This window comes from Melopsittacus undulatus, chromosome 11 (genome assembly GCF_012275295.1).
Source record: "Melopsittacus undulatus isolate bMelUnd1 chromosome 11, bMelUnd1.mat.Z, whole genome shotgun sequence".
NCBI lineage: Eukaryota > Metazoa > Chordata > Aves > Psittaciformes > Psittaculidae > Melopsittacus > Melopsittacus undulatus.
In genome coordinates, this window is record NC_047537.1 from 23,573,685 (window position 1) to 23,596,485 (window position 22,801).

Here is a 22,801-nt window from a genome sequence, read left to right on the forward strand (position 1 = left end):
CGAGGATGTGCAGCTAATTAACTTCCTAGGAGTCACAGATGAACAGGAAAAAGCACATTAAGAATGGGAACTTGTGACGGGCACGTCCCGGAGGGATTAGCAAATTGCATAAGAGGAACCTTTATTCCGATTATAAATTAACACCAGCACAAGACCCAGCACATTTTAGTGAGATAATTAACCCATCACATCCAGCTCCATGCAAATCAGGAGGGAGGGAGTATGAAAAGCTTTCCATCTTCCCCAGGTGGAAGCACATAGCGAGAGCATCACCAGCAGCCTGGTGATCACCAGGGAGCATCACCAGCATCACCAACAGCCTCAACCTGCACCCACAGCACTGGTGCCTGCACTGCTTCATTGCACCAATGCCCCCAGAACACACCAGGAATCACTGCCTAGGGAACCCACAGCAAAAGATGCTTCCCATGGTCTAACCCAGCTGTGGTTTAGCCCCGAGAATGAAGCTGCAGTTTTAAACCTGCATCCATGCCTGCAGCAGGGGGATGCTCCCTCCTGCCCCTTGTGCAGCATCCCCCTCCCAGCACCAGCCCCAGCTTTCCCTCTGTAAGTGACTTGCACGGGTTTAGAAAGCAAAGCAGACATCCTGGAGGCACATGGTGATCCGAACACCAGCATTATGAAACGAGAGGAGCCCTCGGATGTCTGTTTATCAAGTTCCCAAAGTCTTCCCAAGGGGACCTGCCAAAAATAGCCTCGAATTCACTGGACAAAGTGCCCTGTCCCAGAGGATGTTCCAAAAACCTCAAATAGCAAAAGGAAAGGGCAGGAGCACAACAGTCACATTTAGAGAGGGTTAATGGGATCCAGCCTCCTACTATGAGCATCCACACACACGCACCCACCCACCCCACTCCTCCATCCCACGTGAAGATCTGCAGCCTGCTCCTGAAAACCATTAAACACCTACAAACAGCCCCAAAGTGTCTCAGAATGGGTATGAAACACAAGCCCCGAACCCCAGGCAGGGGTTTGGCCATGCTGGTCCTTCCTGCAGCACACGGGGCCCCACAGAGCACACACCAACCCAGGCAAAAGGCTTTTAAAGGGCACTTTAGTGCTGTTTGTTTTATATCTAAGGAATGGGTCACCCATCACATGCAGCTTTATTGATTTACCCTGTACTCAGGGGGAAAAAACAACAGACCCTGTGTCTAAGTGACAAGGGAAAAACCACATCCAATTGAGATGGTATTTCCAGGGCAGAATTACAGCCCTGCCTCCCCATCCTTCCATCCCCAACCATCTTTTACACATCCCTGACCATCTTTTACACAAGAAGTATTGGCAGGCTCCTGACTGATGGCCCATCGGCTCTCTCCCTGGATTATACATTAACTCCTGGTCTCCTGTAGCATCCTCCCTCCTCTCCCTTTCTCTTGACCACCCATCAGCTCTCCCAAGCTGCTCCATGCTCCACAGCATCCATCCAGGTCGTGGATGGAGCTTGGCTCTGGCTGCAGACCTGCACCCATCACACTGGGAGTGACAGAGCTGCTGTCTGTGCATGGACAGACGGTTCTGAGTAAAATGAAGCCTGGAGATAGAGGAGATGGAGCTGATTAAACCTCATTATCCTATTTAGTGCAATGATCAGAGCTGAGGGGACATCATGCAGCTGGAAGGAATAACACGGTTAAGAACTGCCTGTGTTACGGCAGGTACAGCCGAGCTGATGGGCAGCCCACAAGGGGTTTATCATCTTGCACCATGGCCAGCTTGTTTTCTCCTCTCCCTTGCCTATGCCTCATCTCCAATCCACCAGCATCACGTCTGTGAATTCCTGCTTGCCCAGAGGAGAACGTAAGAGCACTGATGTGGAAAAGGCAGGAGCAGGGCAGCTCCTGGAAGCACAGCAGCATCCCACCCCAGGCTCCACTGGAACACTCATGGGAGCTCCAGTAGCAGCACCACTGGGATCCAGCAGCTCAAAGGCAAAAGCAACACAGACCCATGTGGAAACTGAGGAGCAGAAGCAGCCAGGGACTGCCTGAAAGCCAGAGTCACAGCTGGGTGCATCCTCTGGACTCCTATGGGATTCCTCTAGGAAGGAGAACAGAGCAGGAAACCCATCCTGGAACCCACTGAAAACTGAGCCTGAGCAAACCCCAGCCAAGTCAGCAGAGCTGCAAGACAGATTTGAAGGATGACAATAATAATACCTAATCTCAGCATTCTTATGCGTTCCAATAGACCCAAAATAGCTACTCAGTGAGCAGGGACCTACTGTGCTGAGCAGTACTGTCAAGTAAACTCCCCCTCTGAGGCTTTGGGTCTTGGCATCAGAGACCCTCAGCCCCAACCCTTTTTAGTAAAGGCAATAGCATCTCCTTCACCCTCCCCATCACCTGCCCCTCTGCATGCAGCAACTGCCTCAATACCAGTCAAAAGCCAAGTTCTTGTTTAAAGTATAGCAGTAAGATTAAATGAGAGCAAAGGAAGAGAGAAACCTGCTGTGGCATCAGCAGGGCCAGGCTGGGAAGAGGCAAATGGGCTGTTCTTTAGTGGTTTAAGATGTGCCACAAACTCCACCATCCTGCTGCAGAGCCAGCTCTGCTCCCACATCCCCAGCACCGAACCTGGTCCTGCTGGTGAAGACAGGCTTTGAATCAACACACACAAAGAGACTGCTGCCAAAATAAGGGTGAGCCTCTTATTTAGAGCCCCTGAGGTCTGTTCCTGCAATGGTCTCCCCCTCCAAGCCCTCCCATTGTAGTCTGTTGTCCTCCACCACCAGCATCTCCTCCTCCATAAGCTCAGGTAAAGGGTAACATGTTAAAGGCTTCACACAAGGAAATGGCAAAAGATAAAGATGTAATAGACTGGATTTGATTTTCCCAAGGAATTCTGTGACTACAGCTGTTGGGCATCATTAAACCAGTTTCACTGGGAGGTTTAACCCTCCTGCTGGCCCCTGCTCTGCCATTGAGCAAACACTTGGGTACCACTGGAGCTGCCCAGCTCCTGTTGGGGCTGCAGCAGGAGTAAAGTCTCTCCCTCCCCAGGGAGCAGGGCTGGAGGGATAAGGGCTCATTAAAAGCTTTTCCTACCTGTTATCCAGCAAACTGAGTATGGAGGAGTGCCAGGTACAGAGAGAGCTCTCTGCATTAAGAACAATAGGCTAAAAAGGGATCCCTCATCCTGCCCTGCAGTGACTGTGAGCCCCATGCTCTCACCAGCAGCTCTTCCCTGCCTGACTTAAAGAGCAGGGAGAAAAATGCCCAAACCAACCAACTCTGAGATTTTAAGTGATTTAGAAGGAAGTGACACTTGTTGGAAGTGAAGTGCAATGATTTAACCTTTGTCTGAACAGCTCCTGAGAGAGATGTCTGGGCTCCAAGTGAAGGGAGATGCATCTTGAGCCAAATCCCCTGCCAGCACAGCCCCAGGGATGGCTCCAGACTGACCAGACACTGATTCTTCATTTCAACACATTCAGCTTTAACCTCTACCCACGCTCCTTCCACATCATCCCTCATAACCTCACCAAGCCTCTGGGTACCCTAAAGCTTCCCAGAAGTCCCATCCCCTGCCCACTGCAGAGCATCTGACCAGCCCAGGAGCTGTCACCCTCTGGGCAGGGAGTGCAGGAGGCCTGAGTTACCCAAGTGGCATTTTGCACTTGCACAAGCTCTGACAAGGTGGGTCCTGCCCATAGCCCAGCACTGGGACACCCCCTTTTCCATTCCACCCTTGTCTCCAGCCCATCCTGCTCTGTGCAGTGCAAGAATTCCCCTCCACAAGCTCTCATTTCAAAGCACAGCAGAGAAGAACAGCAGCCATCAGGAAGAAGTGGGTTTTGTGGTACAACTGTTTACCCTGTTGGGAAACAGCAGCTTCAGGCAGCTGATCAAATACATCTTGAGCCACATCCAGCTCCTTCTAACAAGGGCAATCACTGCTATGGCCAACGCAGGCATGAGACAGGCAACAGAGAGCAATAGGAAAAAGCAGGGTTTGATGGCAAACAGCTTCCAAGGGTTCTGGCAGCCAGAGAGCAGCTCCTGGCCCCTCACTGCATCCTGCAAAGGGTCCAGGACCTGTTCCAAGAGGCTCAAAAAGCAAGGGAGCAGGGGAAGCTGAGGCCACAGCCTCCTCTGGATACCGGGAAGTGGGAAGCCTCACGTTCCTTACTCATAGCCACAAGTAATCTCCTCTTCCACTCAAATAAATACCATTTAAAAAGCTCTTTGGGAGTTGTTGGAAACACCCTGACGAAGCCACGCTCGTGTTCCCAGCTGTAAAAGCCCAACAGCTCCTGATGTATTTGTTTTTGCACTAACACTCTTCAGCACCAGGATGGCTCATTCCACTCTGAAGTGCTTAAAGGGTTGGCAGCTCCTCAAATTAAACCCCTGGGCTGAAACAGAAGGTCACACCTGAGCTGTTTGCAAAGCGCTGCCAGTGAAAGGAACAAAAGCAGCAGCATGAAGGGGAGGGGAAACAAGAGTGCAGAGCCTGAAGCTGCAGCAGCACCAGCAGAGCCGCCCAGAACACACGGGTTTGTTAAAGCTGTGCTAGAAACCAGGGCGCATCCTGCTTCTGCCATGGCAGAGCTGAAGGAAGAGCCCAGGAGCATCCTCGCTATGAGGGTGCTGAGGCACAGGGTGCCCAGAGCAGCTGTGGCTGCCCCATCCCTGGCAGTGCTCAAGGCCAGGTTGGACACAGGGGCTTGGAGCAGCTGCTCCAGTGGAAGGGGTTGGAGCTGGAGGAGCTTTAAGGTCCCTTGATCCCAAACCAGGCTGGATTCCATGACTCCACTTACCAGAGCCGGGATGAGCAGGTCAGCCAAGTACACGAAAGCTGCTCCCAGAGCAAAGCCCAAGGCCACCGGGAAGAAGGCGAAGGCTCCGAAGCTGCCGGACTCCTCAGCCATGTCGATAGCTGGGGCCAGGAGGGACCAGTAGGAAGCGGCCAGCATGACCTGGGAGACAAGGGGACCATTGAGAACCATGGAGACACCAGTGCCACAAGGGTCTGAGCCCAGATGCCCACCCTCCAGCCAGGGAAACCCCTGCATATCACACCCATGCAGAGCCATCAAAGCCTGCATCCCAACAGACCCAATCACACGGGATGGAGATGTGAGTGGTTCCCCATGTTCACTACCAGTGTTTTCCTTGGCTCAGAAGTGTGAGGCAGCAAACAATTGACACGAGCTCTTTAGGGTGATTTCTATGGAACTGGCACAGCCACAGCAATCCTCCATCATGACCCCAGCTCTCCATGCAGCAACCCCAATGTCCCGCTTGCAGGATGCTCAGCAGGGATGCTGCTCAACCCGCTCCCACAGCACTGCTCACCCACAGAAGTACGTAATCAACCATTGCATTTTAACTCACTCCTAATGAAGGAGCGAGATGCCTATTGCTGGAGACACCAGTCCCTGAGGGACTGTGCAGATCTCAGCTCTCTGTGAGTAAGAAGAAAGCAGGCTGTCATGTCAGCCCTAACCACGGCTGTCAAACTTCATATTTCAAATGCCACCTCCTTTAAAAAACAACCACACACCCCAAATGGAAACACAAGCAACAGGGAAAGGCTTTGCAGAATTATGTTGTCATCTTCCTGAAGGTATCATTTCCCTATGGAAAACAGAGGCATGACACGGCTCAGCCTCCAGATCCCATCACCCCAAAGGCAGCAGCGGAGCTCCCACCCGCTCTGCTGTGCACAGGCCCTGGGGGAAGGTGATGACAGCTTCAAGTCACCCCAACCTCAGCAGCTGAGAGAATGAACTATGGGGCTTCACAACCACCTTCAATTGCTTGGGGGGGGTAAGACATTGATTCCTACAGCCCTTCATGCAGGGAAACCCCTTGTCCCCGCTCAGTGGGGAGCTGGAAGCAGGCAGAAGTGATGATGTCTCCATGTGGGTTCAGGGACGTGAGCTTGCCTGGGAGCAGCCAAAGTCCTGCCCACCAATGGAGCTGGCACTTGCCCCTCTGGTTCAGCAGCATCCCTTACATCAGGAGATGGTCCTGCACAGTGACCTGATTTAAGTACCAAAGCAATCACCATCTGATTCAAACCTGTACAAATCCCCAGCCAGGGAGCGGAACCCAAACCCCACCGATGTCCCTGAGCAAACTGGTGACAAAGGCAGGCATAAAAGAGGAAAATCCTGCCTGGGATGCCTCAGGTCAATGAAACATGAAGCCACTTTGCACACAAAGCAAACCCCTCACACCGGGAGCAGGGGACCCACATCCCATCAGCTCCAGGACACACAGCTCTTGCCAGTCTGGATTTAGGCATTTCCAGAAGGAGACTCCACGCTCCTGAGCCAAGATGCAACAATGCCATAAACCTGACAACGCTGTGGCTGATGGGGGAGGAGGAAGCACGCAGAAGGCAGCCACGGATCTACAGCATCCCTGGACTGTGCAGAGCCCAAACCCTTCCCTGGGATACAGCAGCACAAGCAGAGGCTCAAACCCCAACTGCCTCGAGCCCCACAGCTTCAGGGCTGCACAGGAGGGCAGTGATGCTCATCTGCAACCAGCACTGGCCCTGCTGGACCCAAAGCCACGGGGGGATCCCTGCACTGACCCAAGGCTGGCATCACAGCACTGAGTTACAGCCCCCATCTGCTGCAGGCAGCCACATCTCATCACACTCCTGCATGGCCACCAAGACGAGAGCAGCCCCATTAACAGCGTGGGTCAGACAGCCCCAGGTGCTTACATGGGAAAGGGATTCCCTGGCAGGAGGGGAAGGGAAAGAGGGAGGTGAGAGCCTGGCAGGACATTTTCTAGGCTGACTTCATTACAGTTGGATTCAATGATCTTAAAGGTCTTTTCCAACCTCAATGATTGTAAGGCTCCGACAACAGGGAGCAGCCTCAGCAGGCCTGTGTCAATTACTGATGCTGTTTAAAGCAGCACTGAAAGGGAATATTCAATAGCAGACGTGCCTGATGTGGTTTAAAGAGCACGTCCTTACCATTCACTGCTTCACGTGGGACAGGAGGAATCAAACTAAGAGACAGAAACAGGCAGGAGAGGCTGCAGGAGGGAGCACTGCAAGCGTTCCTGATGTCTGAGAGCCCAGCACCTCTGGGATAACACTGAGATAACAGAGAGCATCCACAACATAAAGGTCTTCGTTAAGAATATCAAGATTTAAGAGAAAAGCCAGGATTCCACATCAGATGCCCAAGCAAGCAAAGCCTTGTCTCTATGGAAACCCATCACCTCCGAGGCTTTCACATACAAAGCCCTCTATTATCCTGATTTCCAGAGGGGCAACTGAGGCAGAGAGGAGCTAAATGCTCAGAGACACAAGCCCAGGTACTGGGCTGGAGGAGGCTGAGCTCCTCCATAGCACAGTGACCAACCCCACAGGTCCCCTTTGACGCATCAGACACAACACGACCCATAGGACACATCAGACATCAGCAGGAGGGCTGTGTTTCATCAGTGATCCTGGGCCCAGAGAGCACTGCACATGTCCCCTGGAGCCCAGATGAGCATCAGGGATCCCGAGCTAAGCACCAAGCAGCAGAGGCAGCAGCAGTACCTGCTCTGAGCACACAGACCTGCGGGTTCCTGCCTGACAGAGCACAAGGGAAGTTTAATTAAACCCCAGGTTGGAGAGCAGAGATAAAGAGGAAGCTCAGTGCTTCCTGTCCCTGCCCAGAGCCCTGAGAACAGCCCATCTGTATCTGAGAGAGATCTGCATCAAAGCCACCGTGCCTTAAACAAATCCCTTCCAGCCAGAGCAGCAGCCCATGAGCAGAGCAGCAATGCTGCCTGGGGATGCTCTTAAAGAGGAGAAGGAAAACCACACAAAGAGCTTCCAAACCTGGCTCCCCCCATCCTGCTTCTTGTCCTTCATGGAGCCAGCAGAGAGCACTGGGTCTGCAGCACAAGCCTGGATGAGGCTGGCACAGCCCCTTGTCCCAGCCAGGCAGGACTCCACAGCCTGCCTGGGTTCCCTCTCCAGGCACACACAGCCTCAGACACAACCAGCTTCCTTCCAGCACCACATCCCACCTAAACCTAAGAGTCAGCTACAGCCCTTCTTGCCAACGGGCTGGCTCAGGAGTTGGTTTCTCCTCCAGCTTCTCTGTGTGCAACTGCCAAACACACACATGGAATGGGTTGGGTTGGAAGGGACCTTAAAGCTCCTCCAGCTCCAACCCCTGCCACAGGCAGGGACCCCTTCCACTGGAGCAGCTGCTCCAAGCCCCTGTGTCCACCCTGGCCTTGAGCACTGTGGATCTCTGGTCTCTTCCTCCAGAAGAGCCGGTCCTGCCCAGGCTGCAGGGCCCCTGTGTGGCACAAACACCTCATCCCATCCAGCACCAGCACCAGCAGCTCAGGCCCATGAAGACAACACAGAAACCTGCACAAACCACAGCTCCCACCAGCGCTGATGCTCCCTGCAGCATCCCTGGACAGCAATGCCCCTTCCCTGCTCCCAGCACAGCACATGGGAAGGAGCTGAGGGAAAAGCCAATGTTTGCATGAGTTGGCTGAGCCACACCTCTGCCACCAGCACTGACAGCTCCTGGCAGGGTGACACAGCACCCATGGCACAGCCAGCATCACACTGGGCCCTGCCAGCACCGCGCCAGCCCCACACTGTCCCCAGCACCCCAGAAGTGGCTCCGGGTTGGCTTGGTAGGGACCAGGTTGTGCCTTCCACAGCAAAACAGCTCCGGAAGCAACCGGAGAGGAAAGCACCAGAGATTCATCTATAAATGATGGCCCCGAACACGCTACAAGAGATGAGTTCAATTATTCACAGCAGCAGCAGTCGCAGGCACATTGCAGGGAAGCTCAGCAGGGAGCAAACTGAGCTTTGTGGTGTTTCCTGCTGCCCACCATGGCCCTTCAGACCCTGGGACAATGAGGAGAGTTGAACTCCAGAGCACCAAAGCCAGGGTGGGCAGCTCAGCATCCTCATGCCCCTCCTCACACCACCTCCGTGCTCACACAGGAGGCACTGAGACACCCCGAGCTGCCCCACCTGCACCTCAGGCTGTTATCCATGAGACACTAACGTGAGCAGGCAAGCAACTGGAGCATGGCTGGGCGGTGGAGGTGTCCTCAGGACAGACACAAGCAGCAGAAGGATGCTGTACTTACCCCTGCGGCAAAGCCTAAGCTCCCATCGAGGATCCGCCTCTGGAAACAAGCACAAAACACACCATTGACTCCCAGCAGAAGCAATGGGATAACGTCCTTCTCCCCATTCCTGCAACCCAAGCGATTCCTGTGCTTTGGGGCCAAACCCATGCCCCTCATGCAAAGGAGCCCACAGTGCTGGGCTGATGGCACCTCACTGTCACAGCAATGCATCCCAGCGCCCTCAGCCCATCCCATAATCATCCTAAAAGTAAACCAGGAACTGTCCCACTGCATTGCCCCCCCCCCCCCCCCCCCCCCAAGACTTTGAGGCCTCTGACAAGAGGCTGCTATAAACAAAGCCATTACTCTCCCAGTAACCCAGCACCTATCCTGCCCGCTCTGCTCCCAGGGCAGTTTTCCCTCTTTAGCCCCTAGGAAGGGAACCAACATGTGCCTGCAAAGGAGCCTCATGTGCACAGCCTCCTGAATAAACCATCACAAGAGAATGGCATCAATAATAAATCCATCTGGGTAACTTTGAAGACAGGAGCAAGAGGGGCCTCTAATTCTGGAACACAACACGACTTAAAGAGCAGCGTTTGCTTGTTGTGACCCGAATCCTGGGCTGGGGATGCAGCAGGACAAAGCAGGTTACAGAAGGAAAACCTGCTATTCCAAACACGGAGCCCCCCCTGCGGCTCTGCCCCATCTCCCCAGCACTGGGAGCTGTGGTCCTGCACATACCACTGCCTGGGGCCAGGAATTTGATTGCCTTCTGTGTGGATAAACAGGAGAGAAATGAGCTGGATTCTTCCACTCCTGCCCCCAGGACCAACACTGAGCACCTCACACTTGGGACCAGGCAGCCAAACCCACCCATGGCCACAGTGCAGCCCTCGCCTGGACCCCACGGATGTGCCCAGCACCCACCTGCCCACTGGAGAACACGAACACCAGTGCAGAACCGGCTGCCGTCAGCCCCCAGGTGAGGAACGTGCCCAGCACCGCCTGCAGCACCGGCCCGTGCCCTGGGATCATGCTGACCTGGGGGGAACCACACGGTCAGAAGAAGTGCTTGGTGTGGAAAGAGAGAACAACCCCTATATCCATCCCTGGTTAACGTGGGAGCCCCAAACCCCTGCTCAGCACAGGGGACAGAGGAGCTTAACCACCCCGAATGCTTCTCCGAGCTTCTCTTTTCCCTTAAGAATGGCTCAGTCTGAGCTCAGAGGAGCAGGAGGGCCCAATGAGGGATGACTGGGATACGTCACATCCACCTGGTGCAGAACCCCAGGTGATTTCGGGCTCAGCTCCCTGAGCAGCATCAGAGCACAGGAACAAGCACAAAGGAACCGTGCTCAGACCCCCCGGAGCCAGGGGATGCTGCACCCCACATCTCCGGCCACCCACCCCCTGCTGGGGGCACTTCTTTGTGCCCAAAACCAGTGTTCCTGGCACTGAAAGCCAATTCCCTGTGGGACCCGGCTCCCAAAACTGCTGAGCCCCTGGACCAAGGAAAACCGGGAATGAGCCCTCAGAACACCAGCTCAGGGGGTCAGCTCCGGGAACAGCGCTCCTGCAGAAACACACCTGTGCGGAAACAGGCACACGAACACCCAACCGCACACCTGTTTACATACCGGCAAACCAACACACACCCGCATCCATACACCCGGACGGGTACATACGGAACACGCACACCGGTGCTCCCGTGCTCCCTTCCTCCTTCTCGGGCCCTCCCCGGCCCCGGCCTTACCCCAGCGCTGCTGCTGAGCCCCTTGGGGTGAGCGCCTGGCTCAGGCCCCGAACCCCAGCACCCCCGGGCTCCCGGAGCCGGGGCCCCAGCACCGGAGCGGGCTGGGCACTGCCGCGGGGGTCCCGGTACCGGTACCGGCTCCCAAGGACCCCCCGCACCCCCGGGCTCCCGGAACCGGGCCCCCAGCACCGCACCGAGCCGGGCCCTGCCGGGGGGCTACGGGTACCGGCACCCATGGACCCCACGGAGGCCCCGGACCCCCCGGCCCCGCTCACCGGCCACGGCCGCCGCCGCTTCCTGGTGCCGCACACGTGTCGCCGCCGCCGCCCCGCCCACCACGGCGGCCTCAGCCAATGGGAGCGCGGCGAGGGCGGGCCGCCCGCGGGTCTTGTGGTTCGGGAAGGCGAGGCCGCGGGGAAGTGAGGCGGGCGGGCAGTGCGGGCGGGCGCGGCACGGGGCGGGCGGCACGGGGCGGGCGCGGCACGGGGCGGGCGGCACGGGGCGGGCGGTGCGGGCGGGCGCGGCACGGGGCGGGCGGTGCGGAGCTGCCGTTGTCAGCGCCGGTCACAGCTCAGCCCCCCCCGCACGGTGACCCCCCCGGCTAGGCTGCCCCAACCCCGGTCACTGCAATGGGGCAGGCTGGGGTCTGCCGCAGGGGGGGCTCTGCCCGTGCATTAATTAGCAGCGCTCATTAGCGACCGGCGGCTGCACCTTAATGAGCAGCAACAAACACCTCCGTACCCATCAGTGCCCGCAGGCAGCCCCATCACGGCCTCTGGAGGTGCCCGCAGCACCCCCGTCCTCTGACACCCATTGGGGTCCCCCAGAGCATCCTCACAAGGGACACGGTGCCAAAGCCCCTGCCCCACATGGAGCTGGAGAAGCTCCGGCGCTGATTCCTCCCTGTTAGCCCAGCCTGAGCAGCAGGAGCCAGGCTGGGCTCAATGGTGCCTCCAGCTTGGGCCACAGCAGAAGACGCAGGGGGTGGCAGGACACGTCCAACCCTTCTGGAACAGAACCCGTCTTTATTAGAGTGTTTATCTGCTAACAGCTTTGATCAGGCTCCCCTGCCACAGCTGGGAAAGGTCAAGGCCATTTGAAACCTCCTTGATTTAGGATTTAATCAATCTCCCCCTGTAATTGCCTCATCCTTCATTAGCTGCCACAAGGAGCAGATGCAGTGTGAGGTACCAGCTGGGAGGGATGCAGGGACAGAGCAAACAGAGCTCCGGGGCTCCCTGGGTAGCTGTGATGGAGCATGGGGACACTGCTGAACCAGGAGTGTGCCATGGTCTGGGGGAGGCTGATGGGGATGCTCCTGCCTTAGGGATGTGTGGGCAGCTCCAGGCAATGGGGCCAATGTGGCAGCACATGTCTCTGTGCAGCAGCATCAGCAGGATCAGCTCACGTTCCCCTTGCCCAGCATCATCCCTGTGTGCAGGGACACCTCTCAGGACAACAGGGCTGCACGGTCCTGCCTGGCCTCTGCAGCTCAGACCCAACAAGGACAGGGTCAATCCAGCCCCATCCCCACACTGTGCAGTTTCCCATCCCTCTGCATACCAGTGCATGCAGGCAAAGGCAGTACCAGGGGGGGTGTCAGCTCCTGTGGGCCCCATGCCCAGAGCAGCACCAGGAAGGATGAGACCCACGGTAGCAACCATGCATTACCTGGGTCCTAAAATGCATTTTAAAGCACAAAAGGGGCACAAATTCTAGTGCAATCTCTCTCATTGATGTGTGTGAGGTGCTGCCAGGGGCAGCACTGGAGCCATGGGCAGCCAGGACACAAATCCCTTTGGATTTTTGCAGTAAAAACCCCTTAGTGATGTCTGGGGAAGCCATTGCAGAGAGGCACAACCCAGCACCAGGCCTGAGATGGGTTTGGAGATGCCCCAGACATGCCTCTCACCAAGCATTGCCAATGGGGTATCTCTGCATCCCCTTTGCACAGGTTGGGCTCATGGCCAGGCTCTTTCCCAACCCAAACCCATCCGTGCCAGGCCGGAGCAGCGGCTGGAGCCAGCCTGGACGTGCCCCAAGGCGGCTGCAGTGCAGAGGGAATGCAGACATCCAGGGACGTGCCAGAGGACAGGGAGTGGGAGCAGCTCCGTGCCAGGCTAATGCCTCAGTCACAGCACAGGGAGAGCTTTGGGCTCCCCAGGAGGGACAGGATGGAGCCGGTGCAGGGCTGGGGGAGCACAGAGTCCTGCTTCCAACAGGAGGGCACAGGGTGATCGGTGTGCACTGGAACTGACCCTGAAGCCAAGGGGTGCAGAGCCCGGCTGCCAAGAGCAGGGTGCTGCTGAGCCCCCATTGAATGCTCATGAGCCTCCGACAAGCTGGACACAGCAGGGGATAGACCAGCAGGAGCAGAGGTTTCAGCCCATGGTTGCCAAAGGCTCATTAGCACCGGAGCTTCAGTGATATGATCCATGGGGAATGTGCAGCTCCCACCACAGCCCAGTCCTGGTGCCCTCAGAGAGATCAGTGACCGATTACAGAGGGAAATCATGCAGGGAATGGATGGGAGAGGCAGGAATAAGAGGAAGAAGCATCTGCAGGGAGGTCTGGTTGGAGCAGGAGGCAGCCCTCGGCAAGGAGCTGTATGTGGATGGTGCGATGCTCCTCTGGGAATGCCTCCAACCCACTGCATCCCACAGGTCTGGATGCTGCAGGGCATGCGGGATGCCACCGGTCACCCTCACCTCTCCATCCCATCCATCATCCTCTCCCTCCTCATCAATCACTGCTGCAGACGCTGCCAGATTAGATCTGGCAGCAACCAGCTTGGTTGTGCCCTGCCTGGGGGCACAGGGAGATGGTCCAAGCCTGTTTGTCTGGGTAATCAGCAGAAAGCAAAGCAAAGCCTCCAGACAGCCCTGACACAGAGCCAGGCGTCAGCAGAGCCCCCAGCCCTGCTCCTGGCTGTGGGGCTGGAGATGGGCAGGGAAAGGACAAAGGAAAGGACAGGGAAAGGGCACTGCCACCTACAACACACACGGGAAACACCGTGGTCCTCTCTGCCTGTACTGGCATCCCCTTGGAACCTGTACGTGCTTCCCAGCTCCCCTTCAGCAGACCAGAGAGGTCCACCAATGCATCAGAGCCTTATTCCTGCACTATTCCAGAGCTCCCACTGCCTCCCATCCACGTATTGGGGAGAAAGGCCAGCTCACCCTACCCCTCTGTTGGCAACCAAAGCCCCAGCTCCTTACAACACTCATTTCCAGGACAGGGGTCGAAAGAGCTCTTTTCCATTGGGAATCCTGCGGAACAGCTGGGAATGGATGGCAGCAGACTTGGAAGGGCTTTACAAAGGGCTCTGCGGTCACATAATCCCCGTGCCCCTCTCCCATGGGCTCTGTCGGACGCCGAAGCCGTGTGGGAAGAGGCTGTGCACTTCTCCTCTATCCAGCCCTGCCAGTAAATGGCTTTTCAGCAGTGGATGCTTCCCAGGCTAAAGGACAAAGAGGAGTTTATCTGCCAGCACCAAACCAGCTGCTGGGCTTCAATGTCTCTGCGAAGCAGGGACCACCCAGAGATAGGGATCAGCCTGAATTCATCCCCGAATCAAAGCAGAATGAAAGGAAAAGCTCCCAGAGGCTCAGGCTCCCCCATTCCGCAGCACGGCTGCACTCCTCGCTGGGTGGGTATCAGCGAGGATCAGCCCTCAGCACACACCACATCAGTTCACCGCGTATGGGGGTTTATAATGAAGATTAGATCTGGGCTTAGCCAAGGACCTAAAGCTCACACAGCTGCCAGCCCAACACCAGCTTCCCATGGAGGTGAAGGGCAGAGGGTGGCTGAAGATGTGATGCTCAGCACCACAATGGGAGAAACCAGTATGAACTGGGGCTGCTCAGGGTGCTGGCGTGTGGAGGACCACAGCATCCCGACCCTCAGCGACCCAAGGGGGGGATGTGGCAGCATCATCTGTTCGGGGGAGGAATTGAAGGAGGCAGCTCTGGAAATGGGCACAAGGAGGATTTGTGCTCCCCTTCCCATTGCCAGTGTGGCTTTGAGGGCAGGGCACAGTGAGGACATCCCTGCTGGGCACAGGAACACTGGGAGAGGATGAAACAAGAGGGACAAGCTCACAGGGCCTGTGAGTGCGCTGCCCTCCCTCCTCCCAAACCACCTCCTTCCCCATCCTCCCTCCTCGCACACCTTTACTGGGATACTGCTTCCTGCAGCCTCCTGGGGACTGATGGGGCTGACAATGATTCCCCTGCGTGCTCCAGGAGCCGCTGTCTCCAGGTCCACCTTGGGAAGTGGATGGCCCAGTGCAAGTGAGAACCTCCCAGCCGCTCTTACCACCATCAGGGGCTTCGCTCTGGGCTCTTTGTTCCAAGTCACTTCATTTCCTGCTCTCTATTGTCTCCTTGATAAGTGATGGGAAGGGGAGGGGAGGAACAGCTATTATTTAATTGCTTTGAAGCTCTCAAACAAACCAGAGCAGGATTTATCTCCCCCAAACCTCTGGGGTTGGGTCTTCCTCCTCCAGTCATCGTCACAGGCTAACTGAGAGGCTGGGGCAGAAGCCACCCTTATTGTGCAAGTCCCCATAGACCCCAAAGCTGTAGCAAGCACAGCATCACTTTGCCACCTCTCCAGGGCTGTGCCAAGCCAGCAAGGACCTGCTCTGCCTTGATCTGGTGCCAAATCCTGGGGCCAAGGAGCTCCCAGCTTCCAGAGGGACTCTGGGACTCTCAGACACCTCTTGGGGTTCTCTGGCTCCATGGTCACACCGTGGCCATCACTCTGCCGCATCCCTCCCTTGTGCTGGCCATGGGGACATCAGGGGAAGCTGAGCCCTTTGCACCATCACTGGGACCGAGATGCTGCTTCTGCAGCAGGAGCCAGGTGACAAAGCCAAGGTCGTGTGAGGAGGAGGAGAGAGCTGAAGGCTGCGTTTTCTGCTGGAAGCCGCACGGCACCAGGCAGGTCCTGCCACGCTCGGGGGGATCTGGATCCCTACAACCAGAGTGGGCAGAGGAGGGCAGAGGAGGGTGGGCAGCACAGGCAGCACAGGCAGCACGGGCAGGGCTGTCCCCGCCCCGGCCCCGCAGAGCCGCCCCGTGCGGGGCGGAGCGCAGCCGCCGGTGCTGGCTCCAGCGGCGGAGCCGAGCGGAGCGGAGCGGAGCTGCGGGCGCTGCCGGTGCCGGTGTCCGCCGGGCGCAGGTGAGCGGCGGGGGCAGCACCGCTCCGGTGCCCGTCGGGGCTGCGGGCACGGAGCCGCCCGGGAGCCCCCCAAGGGCGAGGCACGGGGCGAGGTCTCCCCCAGCACCCGCTTGGATGAGGGGAGTCCCGGGGACTCCGGATCACCGGAGCCGGAGGAGCCGCTGCGTGTCCGGGCAGAGCGCGGCGGTGCCGGCTCGGGGAGCGGAGCGGGCAGAGCCCTGCGGGGAGCAGCGCTGCCACCACGGAGCTCGCAGCAGGACGGGCAGATCCCCCCAGGAATCCCTTCAGTGCGATTTATTCTCCCATTTCTAGAATCTTCTCATCTGTCCCCAGAGCGAGGGACGATGACATCCCGGCTGCTGTGACATCCCGGCTGCTCTGACATCCCAGCTCCTGACATCCCAGCTCCTCTGACATCCCAGCTCCTCGGACATCCCAGCTCCTCGGACATCCCAGCTCCTCTGACATCCCGGCTGCTCTGACATCCCAGCTCCTTTGACATCCCGGCTCCCCTGCACCGGCAGCACCCAGGGACCAGCAGAGCCATGGAGCTGGAATACGAGCTGCCCAATGCCACCGCGTTCTGGTTCTCCCCATCTTCCCCTTTTGACAACTTCTCTGTGGAGGCTCCCACCAATGCATCACAGAATGCCACAGGCCACCACTTCGACCTGACCAGCAACGCCATCCTCACCTTCATCTACTTCGTGGTCTGCATCATTGGGCTGTGCGGCAACACACTGGTGATATATGTCATCCTTCGGTATGCCAAGATGAAGACCATCACCAACATCTACATCCTCAACCTGGCCATCGCGGATGAGCTGTTCATGCTCGGGCTGCCCTTCCTGGCCATGCAGGTGGCCCTGGTGCACTGGCCCTTTGGCAAAGCCCTCTGCAGAATTGTCATGACAGTGGATGGGATCAACCAGTTCACCAGCATCTTCTGCTTGACGGTGATGAGCATTGACCGGTACCTGGCTGTCGTCCATCCCATTAAATCTGCCAAGTGGAGGCGGCCCAGGACAGCCAAAATGATCAACATGGCCGTTTGGGGCATCTCCCTCTTGGTGATCATGCCCATCATGATTTACGCTGGGGTGCAGCATAACCACGGCAGGAGTAGCTGCACCATCATCTGGCCAGGAGAGTCGGGTGCCTGGTACACAGGCTTCATCATCTATGCCTTCATCCTGGGCTTCCTGGTGCCTCTCACCATTATCTGCCTTTGCTACTTGTTCATCATTATCAAAGTCAAGTCCTCGGGCATCAGAGTGGGCTCCTCCAAGAGGAAGAAGTCCGAGAAGAAGGTGACCAGGATGGTGTCCATCGTGGTCGCTGTCTTCATCTTCTGCTGGCTCCCCTTCTACATCTTCAATGTCTCCTCTGTCTCTGTGCTCATCGTGCCCACGCCTGTCCTCAAGGGCATGTTTGACTTCGTGGTGGTCCTCAGCTATGCCAACAGCTGTGCCAACCCCATCCTTTATGCCTTCTTGTCTGACAACTTCAAGAAGAGCTTCCAGAACGTCCTGTGCCTGGTGAAGGTGGGTGGCATGGACGAGGCGGACAGGAGCGACAGCAAACAGGACAAATCCAGGCTCAATGAGACCACGGAAACACAGAGGACCCTGCTCAACGGTGACCTGCAGACGAGCATCTGAGGGGACAGCAGTGCTCCTTCCTTCGCTCTGCTGCACCAGGGTGGTGGCACCCACGGGGTCAGGGCAGCAGCACCGGCTATGGGATGGCAGCAAGCACTGATGGCCACCGGGGCTCCCCACTGGGGCTGCTCTGAGCTGCAGGTGGCTGGGGAAGGAAACGGTTGGAGAGGAGCTGCCTCAGCAGGGAACAAAGACCCTTGGAGTGTGTTTCAACACCAAAGTGCCACCATGGGGCTCTGCCGGCTGCCCTGGTGGTGCCCTCGGCGCTGGGTGCTCTGCCCCGAATGGGTGCTCATGTGTGGACACACACACACACAGTGGGGTGACCTCAGGAGCAGCTGAGGCCACGGATGAGCACCAACAGCATCTTATAGCAAAGACCTGATGGGAGCTCCCTGGAGAGCCACCCTCCTATGGGAGATGAGGATATTTGGGGTTGTGTTTTACCCGGCTTGAGTCCCTCCATGGCCTCCCCGAAGGTCCCTGCTGCTGTTTGACTGCATCGTCTGCAACAGCCGCCCTGGCCGGTGACAGACCAGGACAGAGGTGGTTGCCCCACAGGAAGCAGCTCTGCCCCCCCGGGAGCCCCTCTGGTCCCACCACACTCCTACCCTGCATCCTCCATCCCTGCTGCAGGAGGGTCCCTGATGTCGCCTGCCCGCAGGTCTCCTCGGATGGAGGAATTCCCCCTTCTCCATCAGCATCAGCCCCACAGCGGCAGCCGAGATCACTGCTCTCTTCCTATGGGATGAGCCCGACGGCACCATCACCTGCACTGGTCCCTGCTGGGGAACCCTTGGAAGTGACCCACCAGGGGTCTGGAGCAGCCTGGCACTGGCTCTGGGTGAGATCTGGGCTTGTCCTTCCCTGGCCACGGCTCTGAGGATCCCTGGGGCTGCCGAACACTTGGGATGTGGTGAGCGGCTGCCCTGCTCCTGCCAGGCAAGTCACACTGGAGGGACATGGAGAGGATGGGGACAGGAGGTGGGGGGTGCTGGGGACTCGCTCCTGACCCTTGCTGAGCAGAGTGAACTGGGCACAGGACAGGCTCCCAGCAGTGAGGTATGACATGAGCAGAGCAGCATGGTCCAGAGCCTCCTCCTGTATCACAGTGTGGGAAAGGGGATCACAGGGTGCAGGGCACAGCAGGAGGGGTGAGGGATCTGCCTGAGCTTCCACTGCATCCCGCTTCCCGAGAGCATCCCGGAGCACTCAGCTCTGTCCCTGCCCTCCCCTCCAGCTCAGTGCAAGCCCAGGGCTCCTGCCCCACTGAAGCCACCTTCCTCATCCAGCACAGCGGGGGCAGAGGGCCCAGGGGAGCAGGATGAGAGCTGTCTTCCTGCTGGAGCACCCGGAGCAGATCCTGTGCCAGAGGCCAGGCTCTGTTCACAGGCTGCTCCAGAGCTGAGCTGTGGGAACACAGGGTTTAGGTGGAGGAATCAGACGGGTCTCACTCATCCCCCCCCTTTCCCATCCCACCCTGAACCCCCACAGCACCCCCATGGAGCCTTCACCCCACACCACAGGATGAGCACAAGGTGCTGCCCACTGTGAGGTGCCACCTTGCACCACCCCCATTGATGCTCTGAGAGCATCAGCTCTGGGAGATGGTTTTCCATGGCTGTACCTGGCTCCTGCAGCGAGTCCCTGCCCAGGGCATCACTCATCCTGCTGTGCCCCCAGAAGAGCTCAGTGCCAGGCTCAGTTCCTGCTCCCAAGGACACCAGGAACATGGCTCAGGGACTCTCTGCAGGGCAAAGCTGAGCGTTGTCAGCATGGGTTTAACTCTTTAGTGCTCCTCTGAGGACCAGGATGTCTGCATCTGAGCACACAGAGGCACTGCTCGGGCTCAGCACTGAGCGGCACCCGCTGTTGGTCACTGCCTGTGCTAAGGGAAAGCCAAAGCTGGGCTCTGAGCCCTGCTGGTGCTGCAGGATGACACCACGAGCAGCACATCGCACTACAGTGAGGTACTGGGGGTGATGGACAGGCCTGGTGCAGGCAGAGCCCTCTGCTAGGATGAGGTTCTGGTGCTGGAGCTGCAGCAATGCGTCAGCCAGGCTGTGGGTACTTCATATGTGACGGGTGGGGAAGGAGGGATCTGTGTGGGAAACAGGGAAGTGATGGGAAGGGGTCACTGAGCCCCCTGGTCCTCATGGGACTCATGTTCACCCCCCAGCACTCACCTGCAGTGGCCACCTCTGCCCTATGCCAGCTCTGCCACCACCACCCCAGCTGATGGCACAGGGAGTCTCCAGCAGGAGCATCTCCTCTCCGGGAGTATGGGAAGTGGCTTCCCGGCCCTGGGCAGGACCGTGCCCAGCACAGCGTGTGCCTGGATCGGCTTTGTCCTGGCACAACCCCAGACAATGACATTTCTGGCAGCTCAGAGCTCTGCAAGGGACTGAGATTGGAAATTCCCCATTCCCCCCTTTGCACGCAGGGATCTGCTGTGCTGGGGAGGAAAGGGTGCAGGCGAGGAGCAGGAGCACAGGGGGCTGCACCGAGGTGGGACGGAGCATGAGGGAAGGAGCATGAGGCGGCTTTGGGGGCTGCCAGAGCCCCCCATGGCCTCCCTGCCCCAGCTCAGCGCAGGGGAGCGCAGCACTCACAGTAAACCGGTTGCTTGCTCAGAGAGAGCAGCCCCGCAGCCGCCTCGGGCCGGTAACGTGCTCCGGTAGCACGGGCTGAGCCCAGCGCCCCCCCGGCTGCAGCCGCAGGAGCCCATGGAGCCCCCTCCGAGGCGCTGGGAACACGGAACCGCCGCTCTGCTGCGGGGCTGGCACCGGGGCGGGTTCGCTGTGGGTCTGCCAGCGCCGGCACCTGCGCGGCCCCCCCATAGCTCATGCGGAGCCAATTCCTCTTCCCACCCCCAGCAGTGGACAGGCAAAGAGCCCCAGCAAAGCCAAGCGCCCCTGGATTGCCCTGCATGGAGCCATCCTCGCTGCCTCCTCTTCCTCAGCCCTCAGGGATGTGAAGCCTGGGGCTGGAGCTGGGGCTGGGGCTGGGCTGAGCATCACCCCAGGCAAAGCTTCCAACCCTGCCCGTCCTTTGGTGCTCAATAGCCGAAGCTCACTCTGCTGGGCAGGGTTTGCACCCGGAGCCTTCCTGTTGCATCTCTCAGCTCCTCACATCAGCACTAAAACCACCCTGGACTTCCTTACACCAATGATCTCCTAACGAACAGCGCTGCCGTCTCTGGAGGGGTTCCCAAGCCTTTGTCCTGCGGGAAGAGCCTTCTCTGATGCAGACTCCATGGGGAGGTTCCTTCCCTCCCAGACCCGCACTGACTGCACTGAACAGGCAGCGGTGCAGCCCCTGCCGGCTCCATGCCCTGCACCGAGAGCTCAATCAGTGACTCCCCCATCTCGGGCGGCTCCTTCAGGCCCTGCTGTGAACAAGCGGACCCCAAACTGCTCAGGGAGCCTCCCCTCGCTGTGCTGGGGCTGCTCAGAGCAGGACTCGGTCACCAACAAGGCACAAAGGGCACAGATCCCAAACAAACCTTCCTGCTTCCAAGTCTGAAACCAGAGCTGCTGCTTCCCAACGCAAGGATACCCCTGCCCTTCCCTGCCAGCCTCTGCCCCCCCAGCCTCACACCCACGTATCCTGCTGGAGTTCAGCCCTCTCCCTGCTCGCTCCATGCAAAAAGCCAGGGCAGGAGGGCTGAGATTTGGGGGAACCTGCTTCAAGCCACATCCTGACCGGGAGACAAGGAGGGATGCGGAGCATGGACACTGCAGCCATCCCATCCCGCACTGCACGGCCAGGAGGAGGGGAGGGAGGGCTCTTGTACATACCTGTATAGACCGAACGTGCCAGCACAGGGGTTTGTTACCCTGACATTGTACAGACACTGTCTCCACACTCGGATTCCTCTGTTCCCCTCTCCTTTCACCTCAACAGGCGGCTTGTGCAGGGCAAGGGAAGCTGAGGTTTACCCTGCCCTAAGCACGGGATCCCTTCCCTGCCGAGCTCTGTGCTGCCACCCCCTGTACATACCCCCCCCGCCCCCCGTGCCTGTCGCTGTGCTCTGTGGTGTGTGTGGGTCTGCTGCCCACAGCGAGCGCTCCCTGCTTCCCGTCCTGCATCCCTCCTGCAGCTGTGTCCCGGTGTGGAACCGACCCACGGGCTGTGCCACACGGAGGGAGCCGGGGATGGGCTGCGAGGGAAATAAACCGGTTTTCCTACAGCTTCTGGCTCTGGGTGTGCTGTGAGGCCGGTGGGAGCAGTGCGGGGGAACCCACTGCCATGGGAGGGGAAGGGGCACCAGAGCTGGAGCCCCATTAAAGGACAACAAGGGAAGGACCGGTTCTTCCCCATATCCATCTCCCCGTGCACTGCTGGTGAGCAGCACCCATGGGGGGGTCTCTGCTTGGAGGGTGCATGCAGCAGGGGAGCTGTGATTACCCCTCAGGATCGGTCCCTGGGCAGCAGAACTCAGGGCCCTGAGCTGCAGGCACATCTGTGCCAGGGTCCCCCCTAACCCGTACGGGCAGAGCTGAAGCACGACCGCAAACAGCTCCTCGAGGCTCGGGCTTGCAGCAGCCCTGAACAACCGGATGGGAGGAGGAAGCTTCTCCCCTCGGGGCTGTCGGTGATGGGCTCCAGGGCACGTCAAGCGCTGCAGGTTTAATCATCAGCGTTGATGCGAGGAGGGCAGCGGCTGCCCAGGGAGAGCGAGCAGAGGGAAGCAGAGAGCGGGGATTCCCTCTGCATCCACAGGGGGAACCACGCGAGGTGATGCTGAGGGGTCTGAGAGACCGAGAGCAGCTCCAGGGGCTGCAGGGAACCGGGAGAGGGGCTTGGGACAAGGGATGTAGGGACAGGCCAAGGGGAATGGCTTGAACCTGCCCGAGGGGAGACTGAGCTGAGCTCTGAGGCAGAAGCTGTTCCCTGTGAGGGTGCTGAGGCGCTGGCACAGGGTGCCCAGAGAAGCTGTGGCTGCCCCATCCCTGGCAGTGCTCAAGGCCAGGTTGGACACAGGGGCTTGGAGCAGCTGCTCCAGTGGAAGGGGTCCCTGCCTGTGGCAGGGGTTGGGGATGGAGGGGATTTAAGGTCCCGGGGATCGGGCACTGAAGGAAGCGCTTCCCAACACA

General features: G+C 58.3%; 2 protein-coding genes across 4 annotated transcripts in view; one reads left to right on the forward strand and one right to left on the reverse strand.

Moving 5' to 3' along the window:
• Nucleotides 1-22,801, reverse strand: part of SLC39A11 (solute carrier family 39 member 11) — an 86,412-nt gene that overhangs the window by 61,325 nt on the left and 2,286 nt on the right. For 2 of the 3 annotated variants that reach the window (XM_034067521.1, XM_034067519.1), the window contains exons 1-4: nt 11,130-11,178; nt 10,029-10,142; nt 9,117-9,155; nt 4,787-4,945 (exon numbers count right to left, since the gene is read on the reverse strand). In XM_034067521.1, coding sequence (XP_033923412.1) covers nt 4,787-4,945; nt 9,117-9,155; nt 10,029-10,136 — 306 coding nt within the window. In that variant the 5' untranslated portion in view covers nt 10,137-10,142; nt 11,130-11,178. Of the gene's footprint in view, nt 1-4,786; nt 4,946-9,116; nt 9,156-10,028; nt 10,143-11,129; nt 11,179-22,801 lie in introns of those variants that run through there. The other variant, XM_034067520.1, reaches the window with a different exon arrangement.
• On the forward strand, nt 16,566-17,777 carry SSTR2 (somatostatin receptor 2). The gene has a single exon (XM_005140264.3). The coding sequence runs from the start codon at nt 16,587-16,589 to the stop codon at nt 17,700-17,702; it is 1,116 nt and encodes a 371-aa protein (XP_005140321.1). The 5' UTR covers nt 16,566-16,586; the 3' UTR covers nt 17,703-17,777.